At 41.7% G+C, this 14,954-nt stretch overlaps 1 protein-coding gene across 3 annotated transcripts in view; it reads right to left on the reverse strand.

Moving 5' to 3' along the window:
* Positions 1-14,954, reverse strand: part of ADAMTSL1 (ADAMTS like 1) — a 903,601-nt gene that overhangs the window by 177,797 nt on the left and 710,850 nt on the right. For all 3 annotated transcript variants that reach the window (XM_059656582.1, XM_059656581.1, XM_059656583.1), the window contains 2 exons: positions 8,410-8,711; positions 2,157-2,286 (listed from right to left, as the gene is read on the reverse strand). In XM_059656582.1, the coding sequence (XP_059512565.1) occupies positions 2,157-2,286; positions 8,410-8,711 (432 nt within the window). The remainder of the gene's footprint in view (positions 1-2,156; positions 2,287-8,409; positions 8,712-14,954) is intronic.

Genomic DNA, 14,954 nt, shown 5'->3' on the forward strand with positions numbered 1-14,954 from the left:
AAATGGAACTCCCATTTGACCCAGTGATCTCACTTCTAGGAATATATCCCAAGAAACCACAAACACCAACCAGAAAAGATATATGCATCCCATGTTCATAGCAGCACAATTCACCATAGCTGAAATTTGGAAACAACCTAAGTGCCCATCAACAGATGAATGGATTAGAAAATTGTGGTACATCTACACAATGGAATATTACGCTGCTGTAAAAAAGAAGGAACTCTTACCATTTGCCACAGCATGGATGGAACTGGAGAGCATTATGCTAAGTGAAATAAGCCAGTCAATGAAGGATAAATACCACATGATCTCACTCATTTGTGGAATATAATGATCAACATACACTGATGAACAAGGACTGATCCAGAGACAGAGAGGCATTGATTGGACTGTCGGGCCTTTGAGGGAAGGTAGGGGAGTGAGGGGATAAGGGGGAGAGATCAACCAAAGGACTTATATGCAAGCATATAGGCCCAACCAATGGACCCGGACAATGGGGGGGAAAGGGGGGGTGAGGGCATGAGCGGGGGGGGGGGGTGGAGATAAGGACACATATGTAATATCTTAATCAATAAAAGATATATTAAAATAAAATAAAATTTAAAAAAAGAATCAGAAGAATGAAGAGTCAGGGGATATCTGAACAGGAGGTGGTGCCCTCTGATCATTTGGCAGATGTGGATACCGAAAGGGCAGGTGACTTGCCCAATGCTGCACAGCTAGTAGTGACAGAGCTAGGATGGGAAGCCAGGCCTCTGGGCCTCCTAGCCAAGGCCCTAGCTGGCTGTCCATGCTGAAACCGCTCAGCCTCTTCTTACATGGGGAAAATACTGTCAAAGAGAAGGGGTTTGTATCCCTTGCCCATGCAATTAGGTCTTAGATTCACCCAACGGGAGAGCAGCGAGGTTAGGACGGAGGTGTAAATTTAGGTCGGGCAGAAATAGAAAAGAGGTTCCCAGAATTCCATGCACTGGATCTAGCTCTAGTGGGGCCAGCCCTTGACTTTGTTTCCCTGGCTGCCACTCTCCCAAGTGGAGTGGGGCTCTAAGCAGCGGCCGACTGATCTTCTGGTTCCTTTGGAGAATATGGCCCTAGCAGCCCTCCTCACTTCTGCCTTTGAAAGGGGAAGCTGGGCTCACCATTCAGATCAATGCCTGGAACAACTCTGACCAGCAGAAGTGCCATCGTGAGATTGCCCTGATCTGATCTGAGGAGGCCTGTGACCTGTACCCTCTGCGTCCCAAAGGAAAGCAGTTAGTTGGCTGAGAAACAAGACAAGCAGCATCAACTTGAGTAGCAAATTATTGTTAATTCCTGAAGGCAACATGCGTCTTCTTACAGGATACTGTGCAGAAAGAGAAGAGATACCATTCAGAAACAGCATTCCCTGCATGCCTAGGATATGACCTTATCTGGTAACGTTCTTCATTCCATCAGCCAACTTGCAAGTCTGGCTTTGGTTGCGTAAACCTGTCCCTTTAAAACCAGAATCATAGATGAGACGGACTAGCTCCCACAGAGATTTGCTCCAAAGAAGTGTCAGGAGGCAAGTCTCCCAAGACACCATAAAATTGTGTGGACAGAGGCAGTGATCGGATTGACTGACTAAGACTCAAGATTGGGTAATAATGAGACCCAGGCAGGGCTGCACAATAAAATGCTCTAATTGATTTTATGCATGTGAAATGACACACATACACCCCAGAGCATGCTATAATGAATCTACACGCTGTGTGCATGAGACTTACCGTGGGTCAATTATACCACCCAGATGTTCCATGAGCCAATCCACTGGATGTGGTATGAGGCCTTGGGACACAGGCTCCAAGGTGGCAGAGACCCTGGAGTCTGTGGTCAGTTCGTATTCCCTCCAGGAGAAAGCTGCCATGCATGCGGCACGTGCACATACCGGTCACGCCACGGGACCACTTCAGTGCACGGAGCCTTCTGGGCCCTGAGCATGACCATCGGGCTGGAATTCCAGAGCCCTGGTTTCAATTAAACTTAAGTGGATTTGACTCACAGTTTGAACTGATGCTAATTGGTTTTCAAAACACTGGGTAACAATAAGCGTTCTGGTCTTGCCCACGGACGGACGCACCCAGCTCCGAACACACGCTCCAGGGCAGCAGGGCAGGCAACATGCCTGTTACCTTGATGGGCAGGGCTCCAAGCTGCAGGCTTTCAGGAGCTTCGGGGGCCGGCGGCTGGTCACGCACAGGTTCTCATCAGCAGGCTCCCGCGTCTGTTTGTTCAGGCAGCTCACCACAGCCTCCTGGACACCTGTGTACAGATCACACTGTCAGGCCGAGCGGGCGTGTGTGGGTGATGAAGTGTAGACAAGGCAGCCGCTGGGAGGTCCCTGTGATTGGTAGGACTCTCGCCGCATGTCAGAGACAGCAGTTTCAAGCCCGGGACTGCCCATCTCATCCTGTCAAGCATTGCTCGGTCTGGGAGACAGTACACGTAGGCTCATGCCTCTGGGAGTGTCCCCCGAGAGGACAGGCTGCTACCAGGATGTTGAAATGCTTTAAAAAAAATGCCACCAGGCCCTATAGCTGCCAACGCGGAAACGTGATAATTTAATGCAGATGGAGAGCCGGGTGACAAAAAAAATGGCCCCAAGACCTTCGCACGTTACATTTTAATCAACAGGAGATTGTTGTGTTTGGAAGGGAGACCCAGAGCCATGTTTTAATATCCAGCAATCTGTAAACTGCTGTTCTCCTGGGGCCTCGCATCCAGGACTCCAGTTTCTGTTGGTTTCTTGGGATTTGGGTTCCTTTCTTTAGTGAGCCAGGGCAGTTCTTTAGAACAAAGAAAGAGAACAAGATGCATAATGACCACCATGGAAACAGTGTTCCCACTGATGCCTGCATGCCCCTGATGCAGAGCTCGTAAAACAGGAATCTGAGCAGTGATGGGCACAGGTGACTTGGCAGGTCTAAGGTGGCAAGGAAGCATTGAACTGGGTAAGGTCATTACCTTCCCGGACCAGACTTTTCATTCCGGTGCCCACAGTCATAATAACAGTCCAAACCCACCGGTTGCACATGGTCAGCCAGTTATGAGGCTAAGAGCGTGCCATGCACCATTCAATCTTCTCAACGACTCCATGAGGAATGCACTACTTGTATCCCCAGTTTACAGCTTAGAAAACTAAAGCTTGGAAGGGTCAAAAGACTTGCTAAGGTCACACAGTTGACAAACATGAAGCTGTGCCTTTGTATGGGAGCCTTAACGCTGACAGCGTTCACATTTAAAAATACTGAGAGGCTGTTCTATCTGCTGAGATCTTCAGGAATAGCCTAGACATTTGTCTGGAATCATTTCAGCAGAGTTTAGTTTAAAGAACAGGCGAGACAAAACATTCTTGATAATAAGCTTTCAGTCGTACATAGCTATGTATATAAAGATCTGTATAGCTAAAGATACCTATCTGTAGTTAAATATTTGTATGTAGTTACAGCAGAATATGTGACAATCCATTGAATTAGTGTTATATATAAATACACATATCCAGGGGTGGGCAAAAGTAGGTTTATAGTAACGAGTACACAAAACACTGTTTATTCTTATGTTATTATTTATCAATTATTATATTATTTATGTGTATTACAACTGCAAACATAGTTTTGTCCACCCCTGTATTTCTTATTTTCTGCATTGCTTTGCAATTAGTCCTTGATGTAGTACAACTGACTCATCATTTCTTTTTTAAAAAAACCACATATTTTTATTGATTTTTTTTAGAGAGAGAGAAAGCAAGAGGGACAGAAAGAGAAATACCAGTGTGAGAGCTTAACATCAATCCACTGTCTCCTACACACCCCCTACCAGGGAGTGAGCCTGCCACCAGGGCACGTGTCCTGATCAGGAATTGAATGGGCAACGTTTTGGTGCATGGGATGACACCTAACCAACTGAGCCACACCGGCCAGGGCACTGACCATCACTTCTTAGCCCTGTTGTTCCCCTCCTCCTATCTACCCTATATTTCTCCAAGAAGATATCACCCCAACAACAGGCTAATGCTTCCTAGGGTGATGCTATACTGGCTTACGTCACCCAACAAGACCATTAGTCAAAAAGTGACATTTTAAAGCCAGAATCAGTATCACCTTTCTTCCTTCCCAGTAAGTCTCATACATCAGACATAAAAAAACCAATCAGTCACAATATTTACCCTGTGGCCATGAATGTAAATTTTCTTTTCTTCTGAGTTTTTAATAAACTTCAAAATTTAATTTAAACATATCACGGCTAGTTGAGAGTGGAGAATTTGGGAGTTGTATGGGACATTCAAGATACTCCATCGTATTCTGTAATGCTGACTACAGGGTGTTTCTCTCGGTTCCAGCTGGATGAGCCATTTGAAGTCCATGGAATGATGATATAGCAAAACATTTCACAAGAAATGGTTGATATCACCACTGGCCCTTCCCCCTGGAATAGTCTGGCATTATTGAGGTAATGACGGCAAGGCGCTGGATGAGGTTAACAATCCCATACGGAATCCAGAGCTGTGGTTATATTAAGAAACACATTAAGAAGTTAAGTTTTCAATTTATTTAAGAGATACTAAATGTTGCTCTAAAATAAAATATATTTGGGCTTTGTTCAGCTACGAATATGTTATCATTTGCCTTATTTAAAAGTATTTCAGGTGTAGGTGTGTGTGTGTTGAAGGAGGGGGGGGGGCGTATACGAGTAAAGTGATCTGTTTTCACTGTGTGAACTCCTTGTTTATAGAATTTAGGTTCTCCTAAGATTTCAAACAATGGATGTAATAAAGGTTAAGTTTCCACGAGGACATCTGTAGTCTCCTTTCTTGGATTGTGGAACACAAATTTACATTAAACCAATAATCATAGCTCAAGATCAAAATCACCTTTGGGATGGTTAAGAGCTGAGATTAAGCAGCATTTTGGAGTTACTCGATTCTAATCTAGCGTATGATAAAACAATGTACCGCACCTCCACAACACTAGGAGTTAAAGGTCTATTGCGATAGAGGCCAATTGCCTCGGCATTTTTAGGTGGGGCTCGGGATGGTGGGGGAAAGGAAGGACAGAGCTCTGTCATAAGAAAGGAGTATCTGGGACCAGCCCTGTCGTCAGCGCACAATAAATTTTTGTGGCCTGACGAATGGAATGAAATGCCTAAAGGGCAGGGCATTCTAAGCATAGTGTGCAATTAAGGCTTAGGGGAAGAGGGGATGGGATGCCTGGAGGGAGGAACAGGGAGTGAGGGAGCTGCCTTGGACCTGGGAGTGTGGGAAGTTAGAGGAGGGAGGAACTGTGAGGACTTCACCTTCAAGTTCACAGTATCCTTGGCCCAGGGGAGTCAGGCCAGGAAGTGAGAAGTTAGCTCATCCAGTTTGTGCTCTTTCCAAACAGGCTAATATATGCACTGAGAAGGACATTCTAAACCAATGCAGAACATATGTATAACTACAGTAGTTTATGATTTTGAGTTTTCCTTTCTTGACAGAAGCAAAAGGAGAGAGGACTCATAAAGAAAAGGGAACAGCAGGTATAAAACGTCTTCATTCTTGCTGAAGTAAATTTCGAGTTTTCCCTCAGCTACAGTTCAAAGTTGATTTTTACCATCTAGGAGTTCAATGTCAGAAAGTTGTTCAGGTTCAAATCCTTGACCACTCCTAATACTGTACATAGGGAAATTAAAATAGAATGAGGAGTTGATAGTGGGACACAGGACACAGCCACCAACAGGTTAGGCTCTTTTTAATCTTCCAGAAAATGGGATTTTCACTGTTTTTCTCTCTCTCAGAATAGCTTAATTGTTACATGATATTTGATGACAGCTTGGGGAAACATAGTCACCCACTACAGCCTAAATTACTAACTAGTTCCTTCTGGTCGCTACCTCTGCTAGGCAAAAGGTTACTTTTGTGTCTATCCAATTTCCTCTCTTGAGATTACAAAAACAATAAAATTAGCCCAACTGGCCTTACAGCCCACAATTGATTTAAAAAAAAAATCTACCTGTTAATCTAGTGCGTTTTTGGTTGCCTTCAGCAAGAATGATTAAAACTATATGTAACCTCGTGGGTTATATTTTGGTGAAAGATCAAAGTTGATAATACAATAAAATGTTACTGCCAAACACTGACTTCAAAATGTACCTGTCTCACATAACAAAATAATTTTTTAGTGCATATGGGCATCATATGGGCCCAGATAGCCCAAGCCTATTTTCACCAGTTTGGAGTTTTCAACTTGGACATTTTAGGTGTAACTATAGGACGTTGGCACAGGGACATAACTGTAGGGAAGCCCGCACAGTTGTTGACAGTTAAGAACTAAGGCATTTCATTAACTTTGCTGCCTTGGACAGAAAGGGTGTACAATTTATGTCATACAAAGACGCTCAGTTCCTACAGGCAGAGATCAACGGCACAGCCAACATCCAAGTCTTATTTCCAAATCAGTATCTCCTGAAAACATTTTACATGAAAAACATTCCATATACTCTCTCCACTTTGAATTTTATGCCCTTGGTCGATCCGCAAAATAGTTAGACTCTTAAACATAAAGGTATCCGCTTATTTATATATCCCATTACTGCATCTATTTTTTCCATCTGCTCATCAAGTTCCAGGCATGACTTGTAACTGAGAACCATAACTGAGAGACCAGAAGTAATGTTTTTCAAAGCATGTTTGTTTTAGACTAGAGATAATGATCGTTCAATTCAGGTGATCATGGAAATTGGGGATAAACACACACCATCTGAACTCTTGAGTCATTCCTTATGTTGGAAAGAAGCCATGGTAGCCACTGGCAGGTGGCCTTTCCACATGACCTCGTAGCTCCTGCCCAGGCTCAGAGATCACCAGCTTATTTAACACTTCTCCCTCGTTAAGGACGGAAAGATGTCCTCTGTGTGAGGGAAGAACACCATAAGAACATAGATGAGCTGAGTTCCAAGAAACGCTTCCAGAATCAGATGGAAAAATGTAGGTTTTAAGAGAACAGGGCTCTCCATTAAACTGCTTAAGAATTTCACGGTTTCAAACTGGAAGGCTTAGAAACAAACAAGAATCTCAAGGTCAAAACTATTAAACGCTTATTAAAAAATTGTGTTGGAGAAAATCGATTCTTTGCTAGTACTTGTTCCACTATTCATTCCTTTTCAACTCCATGGGAACAATTTGGGCACATTTCTCCTTACATTCTCAATAATGACAAAAGATGCCTTGTTTTTTCAATCTTCACCTGAGGAGTGAGGATATTTTTTCCATTGATTTTTAGAGAGTGGAAGGAAGAGGGGAAGGGGGAGAGGGAGCACTGGGGCTCTAATATATATATATTTACACCACTTAGGAAACTTTGCTGGGAATGCAGAGCACTGATAGCCAGAGAGGGGGATTTGGCAGGAGGTCAGCAGAGTTTCCTCACCTATCAAAATCTCAATGGGAGGCAATGGCAATAGGAACGTAATGGTAAGAAAATGTAATGTATTTTCTAAAATGGTAATTACATTCTATAATGTAATCTCGACGAATTAGCTGTTGATTTAAATGCCTTCTTCTCCCACCACAATCCCATTCAGATTTCACCCGAAATAATCACTGAGTCTATTTAAATCACCATGAAATACATCTAGAAACCTGGTCAGAATACATGGACCATTTAACACTAGTTCAATCATATTCATAATGAGAAAGCTTCAGGAATTCTAGGTGCTTAAAGAAGTGTGGTGTGATGCACTCTAGACAGAGAAATAAATAAATGGCAAGCCCAGTCCCAGCTGTCATGCACTAGCGGTGTGATCTTGCACAAGTCACTCAGCTTCTTTATATCTTCGTTTTCTCATCTGAAAAATGGCGGTGGGGTCAGACTTCAGTCTTTCAACTCCCCTCCAGTTACAGGTGACCGCGGTGTGAATTGCCCTTTATACACTCTTTCTCTTTGGAAACAGATATTTGGGAAATCAGCTGAGTAAATCAGAGGCACTAGAAGTTATTCTTGGGAATAGCAGTTCTGTCGTCTTGGGTTCTGGTTCATCCCGTGTGCACTGAGGCCAGGGCCTAGATAAGTAAAACTGAAAGTTGGGGGCATTGCTGGGTCCGTGTCAACCGCGTTTCTCAGTCAGGTCCCTCAGGATATTGTGCAAAACACCAGAATGACAACGGAAAGTAAAAGAATAAGCTGTGTTGGCCACTCCCAGCTGACAATCTCAGAGCTCCTCAAGCCCAGGAGAGACACATCTGGGTTTCATTCAGTTTGCTTTATGTTTAGAAAGGCTCCCCCCGCTCCTCCCCCTGCTTATCATTCCTGGACCAGAGGCAGCCACGTGACACAGTTGCACACAGGGAGAGAGGGTACAGAAAGAGGACAAGAAGATGGTGGGGATCTAAGCCAGAATCTCCCTTCTTACCTCCTCCGCAGGACTCAGAGCACTTGGTGAAGCCCTTATACTCCCAGTCATACAGCTCATCAAAGTCCTGCAGGCCACCGAGGAGGCCATCCGTCTCTCCCGGGTTGGACTCAGGAAGCTCCCCGTTGCATGGTCCCGCATAACAGGCTCGCTGGGATGCCGGCTTGGGGCCTTCACATTCGTCCACAGGCAGGTCGGCCACCGACTGGGAGAAAGACAGGAGCACCTGGCACTTGACTATTCGCACCTGGGTCCCCACACCACAGGTAACGGTGCAGGCCGACCAGGCCTCTGGGACGAACCTGCAGTTGGCAAGCAAACAAGAGGACAGGGTGAGAAGCCCCAGGCAGGAGAGCCTGGGCGCCGGGAGGGGATGCGTCCCACCTGCTGCCATGGCCCAGTGCCCTCTCAGGATGTGCTCAGGGCCCTGCCACCCTGTCCTCTGCTGGGCGCTTCCGTTTAGTTCATCAGCTCACTTGCCACTGTTTCTGGATTGGTCTCTTCCAGTGTCATATGAACTCCCAGCTGTAAGACATTCCAGCCACAGACCACCTGCTTTCTGCCTGCCTTGCCCCCACAGGGGTCGCGATTCCGAACAGGGAATTGATGGTTTCTTCTCTCTCGCTCTAAATCCCAGCACTTGTGCCTGCTGCAGGATGCTGGCTATTCTTACAGCAGGCTAATTCTGATACTAAAAACTCTAACAAAAGAAGCCCTTGGAGATATTTAAGGAAGTATTTCTCTTAGTCTGGATCTCATATTCTGTAATTTTCTTTGCTTTTCTGCACAATGTGCTTCCCAAGATTTATTTATATGCAGAAAAAGTTTTTTGTTTTCTTTTCATATTTTGTAAGTTTCCAAGAATGGAGCAGTCTTGTTCCTCACACATTCTTTGAATTAAGTCTGGACTACAGTTCTTTTTATATCACAGAGAAAAATCTGTGCTACAAATTTAAGTCCACAGGCATGTGACAGTAAAGAGAGGCTGTGCTTTCATACAAGTGTGTCCTGTACCCCCCAACCCCTGAGAGAGAAGCCACAATAGTCAGGACTTGATTTATCTCTGAGTTTCTCTAGAATGTAGAACAATATCCACATTTTTTTAAAGTATTTTTTTTTCCCTTCCCACTAATCAACAATGGCCATGACTGCAATGACCTTGAGAGGGGCCTAGGGAAAAAAGCCCAGAGGGAACTGCTAACATTTTCAAAAAGTTAGTAAAATAGTCTGGAGAAAGAACTTTGGAATAAACATTTTTTTATTTTTCCACAATCCTACTGCTTTCTCACAGGGAGCTGTGCTGAGGAGGCATGCAAACCTGGCTCCTTAACCTTGACTTTGGCAGAAAAGGAAAGAACTGATAAGAAGGTTCTAGCATTCAATCCTAGTGAGTGCAAATGGTTCATATCTAGTTTAGGGAAACTGAAATTCTCACAGAAAACCAATCCAAGTTTTCAAACTGGAAAGACCACAACCAGGATGTGTCCTGAGCCTGAGCCTGAGCCTGAGCCTGAGCCTGAGCCTGAGCCTGGACTGTGCACGGAGCAGGGGAACCTGGCGTGGTGTCTCAGGCATGGAAGGAGTCCCCTTAGGAAGGGTCTGACATTTGTTATCCTTAAGGAGCCACCCCCCTCGGAGAGATTCAAAGTCACATGCAACCTTGTCAGGAAGGAGGATGAGGGAGGAAGGGCCACCCAGAATTATTCCCAAGAAATTCTCCTCACAATGTGACCTCCCTCCCTCTCTTGTTTTTGAATTCTTGACTTCATCTTCTGGCACCTAGAGAAGTTGGGGAAAAACTGTGTCCTAAAAGATTAAAAACTCTCGTGGTCTTTAAATAATGCTACCTATGGGGACTCTTTAGAAAAATAAAACCAAAATCTGCCCTCAAAAATAATCTTAAGCCTCTTTTTTCACACTCCTATATACCTGCCTGGCTCCTGGAACAAGCATCATGACAAATACACAGACACTGAATATTACATTCCAGGTACAGACATAAAGGAAAATGCAAAACAAATGCAAAATACTAAACAATTTCAGATGCAGGAAAAACCCGAAAGCAAATGATAAGTCTGCCAACTGGAGCATAATGTGATGAACAATGCTTGTTTAATAATGTGGTGCTGAATTTTGTTTTCAAATACAAGAAGATGACAAGCTCACAAGAAGAATGGTACCCTACTAGCTTTCCCTATGCAATACGGATTACTGTGCTGTCACCTATCACAGCTCTCATCAGTGACCACTGTGAAAAGATAAGATCAGCTGGCTTTTTCTGTAAAAGGCCAGATAGAGAATATTTTAGATTTTGTGGCCAGGTTTGTAGGTCTTCATTGTGGCAACAACTCAACACTGCCAACATAGTATGAAAGCAGCCCTAGACAACATGTAAACAGATTGGTTCAGCTGTGTTTCAATAAAACTTTATTTACAAAAACTGGGGGTCAGGTGGAAAGGGTAGTGGAAGGGTCTGAGTTTGGCCTGTGGGCTGTAGTTTACTAACTCCTGCTACAGAACATTTAGTGAAGATGCCAAACACACTGAGACTGGTAAATAATCTCCAACCTTATTTTAGGTCTTACTTTCTATTCCCCCCCCCCGTGCCCCCCCCAAACACAAATATATAAAGCTTGTAAGAACGACAAGTAGCTAAATTGATCCATATTTTATCTTCCAAAGTGAGCCCCTGATGAATTCTGGGAATATAAACGATGAGCAAACTAAACACTCAGCTCTCCTTGCCTATAATGTGGATCACTTTGCATTTGGTCTCTTTCCAGGACCAATAAGATACAGGAAAAGCCCAGAGTAGAAAAGGGCATGCTACTGATGCCCCATGAACTCAATGCAAAGGCTGAAACATTTATTTTAAAGCAGCAATGAAATGAAAAATGAAAATAAGTATGCAATGTGCGTGTGTGTATTTTTGACTATCTGAACAGTTAGGGTTAATAGCAAAACCAATAAACATCTATTTTATATCTCCCAAGTGAGAGTCTTATCAAATATCAAATAGCCTTACTGGCTTATCTCCCAACCCACTATCCTAAGGTCTTCATCAAGTTCACACCAATTAAAAACAATTTGGCTTTTAAGTGGTGCTGTCTTCTAGCAGTCATCTTAATTTCTCTAATGCATACACTGTATGATATAATATATCCTCTCTCGTTGAAGGCAGAAGATTATATTTCAAAAGAAAAATACATAATAGTGCAAATGGCCAAATGAATAATAACTTTTTCATATGAAACTTTCCCCCACACCCCTAGGTCTCTCAACTCTGCATTTACTATCTTGAGTTTTCTGGCCACAAGTGGGAGGATGCAAGGTCAGTGAGAGGGCAGGCCAGTGAGCTAAGAGGTTTAAATGTCATGTGTGGCTGACTCAATTAGAATAGTACTTGTTGAGTTAGAACCTTGAAAGTGGGATCTTTAAAACGGAGTCAACAGGCATTTAAAAAGTCATTTTGATGTACAAATGTACAATGAAAAAGTTCTTATTATTGAAGTTTAATTTGGGTAATTAAAAAAATCTTTTTGTTAGCAGCAGTATTGTGGGATGAATAAAAAAATGGCTGGGTGAGTTTCTTAAAAGATAGGCTTAAAGTTCAGGAAGGACTGATACGATTTCACATTTAATATTGCCATCTCCAGAAAATTTAAAAAAAAATCCAGCAAATAAATGATTTCTGCTTCTGTCTAGTCATCCACTGATTTCCAAGCTTACTTGTTCATTTTATTAACAAAAACCTTAGTCTTTTATTAGTTATTACTATAGTCCTTTTCATGGAATAAAAAAACAGTGATAATGAAACTCACTTGTAAAATCCCAAAGTGGCTTAGCTTATTAGTAGCTATTATGGAGTCAGAGTATGGACCAAAATAATAAAAACAATTGCTTTATTAATTTAGTTAAACAGAACCAACTCACTCTTAGTTAATTAGTCTCATGTCACTGCAAATCTTAGCCAGAGGTAGGCTCTGATTTTAATACACTATTATATAGTCTGTGGTTAAGATATTTAACTTCTTTTCTCCTCTTACTTTCCTCTTGCTTCTCTCCTCCTTTCTCACATATATATTTGTTTAAAAAATCATTGGGATTATTCAAAATAAGAGTAGCTTTAAGGTATATCATTTTGATGCTGTGACCAGCCTCGCCTTGTGCTCTGGTTTCAAAATGCAAATTGAAGCTTGCAGGAAATCACATTAGGAATATTTAATTTTGGTTTATTTTTCAATCTTATTACATTTGGGTTATAAGTTGACAGGGGTTGTGGATTTTGTTGCCCTCTCTCTGTTGGCAAATGTTTGCATATGAGAGTGGCGGCGACATATCAGAGTGAGGAGAGAGGAGGGAATAAACTGAATAGTGTAGTTAAAAATTATAAGACACCCTAACCAGTTTGTCTCAGTGGATAGAGCATCAGCCTGCGGACTCAAGGGTCCCAGGTTTGATTCTGGTCAAGGGCAGGTACCTTGGCTGTGGGCACATCCCCAGTAGGGGGTGTGTAGGAGGCAGCTGATCGATGTTTCTCTCTCATCGATGTTTCTAACTCTCTATCCCTCTCCCTTCCTCTCTGTAAAAAATCAATAAAATATATTTTAAAAAATTATAAGACTACTATTTGAAACAATAAACAAGTTATTAAAGTTGCAGGATACAAGATCAATATACAAAATCTGTTGTGTTCTTATATACTAACAAAGAAATATAAGAAAAAGCAATGAAGAAAACAATCCTATTTACAATACAACAAAAAGGATAAAATGCTTAGGAATAAACTTAACAACTGAAGTGAAGGACTTGTACACTGAAAACTATAAGAAAATGAAGAGAATACAAAGAAATGAAAAGTATTCTGTGTTTATGGATTGGAAGAATTAACATTGTTAAAATGTCCATATTACCTAAAGCAATCTACAGATTCAATACAATTTCTGTCAAAATCCAATGGCCTTTGTCACAGAAATAGAAGAAAAGATCCTCAAATTTGTATGGAACCACAAAAGACCCCAGGTAGCCAAAGCAATCCTGGGAAAAGAGGACAAAGCGGAAGTATCACACTCCCTGACTTCAAACTACACTACAAGGTGACAATAATCAAAGACATGTGGTATTGGCAGTAAAACAGACACATAGACCAATGGAACCAGAACTGAGAGCCTAAAAATAAACCTACATGTATGAGGGCAACTAATTTTTGACAAAGGAGCCAAAGACATCTATAATGGAGAAAGGAAAGTTCCTTCAATAAATGCTATTGGGAACATTGCAAAGCCACTTGCGAAAGAATGAAATTAGACTGCTATCTGATACCACACACAAAATTAATCAAAATGAATTAAAGACTTGAATATAAGACCTGAAACAATAAAATACATAGGCAGTAAACTTATGGACCTTTGTTTCGGACAGGTTTTTGTGAACTTGATCTCAAAGGCAAGGGAAGTAAAAAAAAGAATGAATAGGACTACAACAAACAAAAACATTTCTGTACAGCAAAAGAAACCAATAACAAAACGGCAACCAACTGAATGGGAGAAGATATTTACAAATGATACCTCTGATAGGGCTAATATAAAAAAAATATATATATATAACCAACTCATACAGCTCAGCAACAGAAAACATATAACCTGATTAAGAAATGGGCAGAGGATTTGAGTGGACACTTTTCCAAGGAAGACAGAAGATGGCCAACAAATATATAAAAAGATGCTTAACATCACTTGTTATAAGGAAAATGCAAATCAAAACGACAATGAGATAGCACCTTGCACTTGATAGAATGGCTATTATCAATTAGACAAGAAATAAGTGCTGGAGAGGATGTGGAGAAAAGGGAACCCATGCACACTGCTGGTGGGAATGTTAATAGGGATAGTCACTATGGAAAACAATATGGATATTCCATACAAAAAATAAAAAATATAGGTACCATATGACCCATCAATCCCTCTTCTGGGTATCTACCTGAATAATTTGAAAATATTAATATATATAAAATATATATATATATATATATATATATATATATATATATATATATATCCCTGTGTTCATTGCAACATTATTCACAATAGCCAAAATATGTAAACAATCTAATTGTCCTTTGACGCATGACTAGATAAAGATGCGATATGTATATGATGCAATATTACTCAGCCATAAAAAAGAAGCTACTGCTATTTGCCACAACATGGATGGATATTGACAGTATCATACCAAATGAAATAAGTCAGACAGAAAAGGACAAGAATTGTATAATTTCACTCATGTGAGATATAAAGCCAAAATCAACAAATGAACAAGCAGAAAAAACTCATGACACAGACAACAGTTGATGGTTACTAGAGGGGAAGGGGAATGTGTGTGGGCAGGACAAAGAGCATAAAGGGAGTCAAATACATAGTCACAGAAGGAGACTAGATTGCGGGTGGTGCGCACACAATGGAGTATATTGAGTGGTAATGCTTTACAACTGAAATTTATATGTTATTAACCAATGTTACCTCAATAGATTTAATAAGAAAATAAAG

Source organism: Myotis daubentonii, chromosome 11, assembly GCF_963259705.1.
Source record: "Myotis daubentonii chromosome 11, mMyoDau2.1, whole genome shotgun sequence".
Classification (NCBI taxonomy): domain Eukaryota; kingdom Metazoa; phylum Chordata; class Mammalia; order Chiroptera; family Vespertilionidae; genus Myotis; species Myotis daubentonii.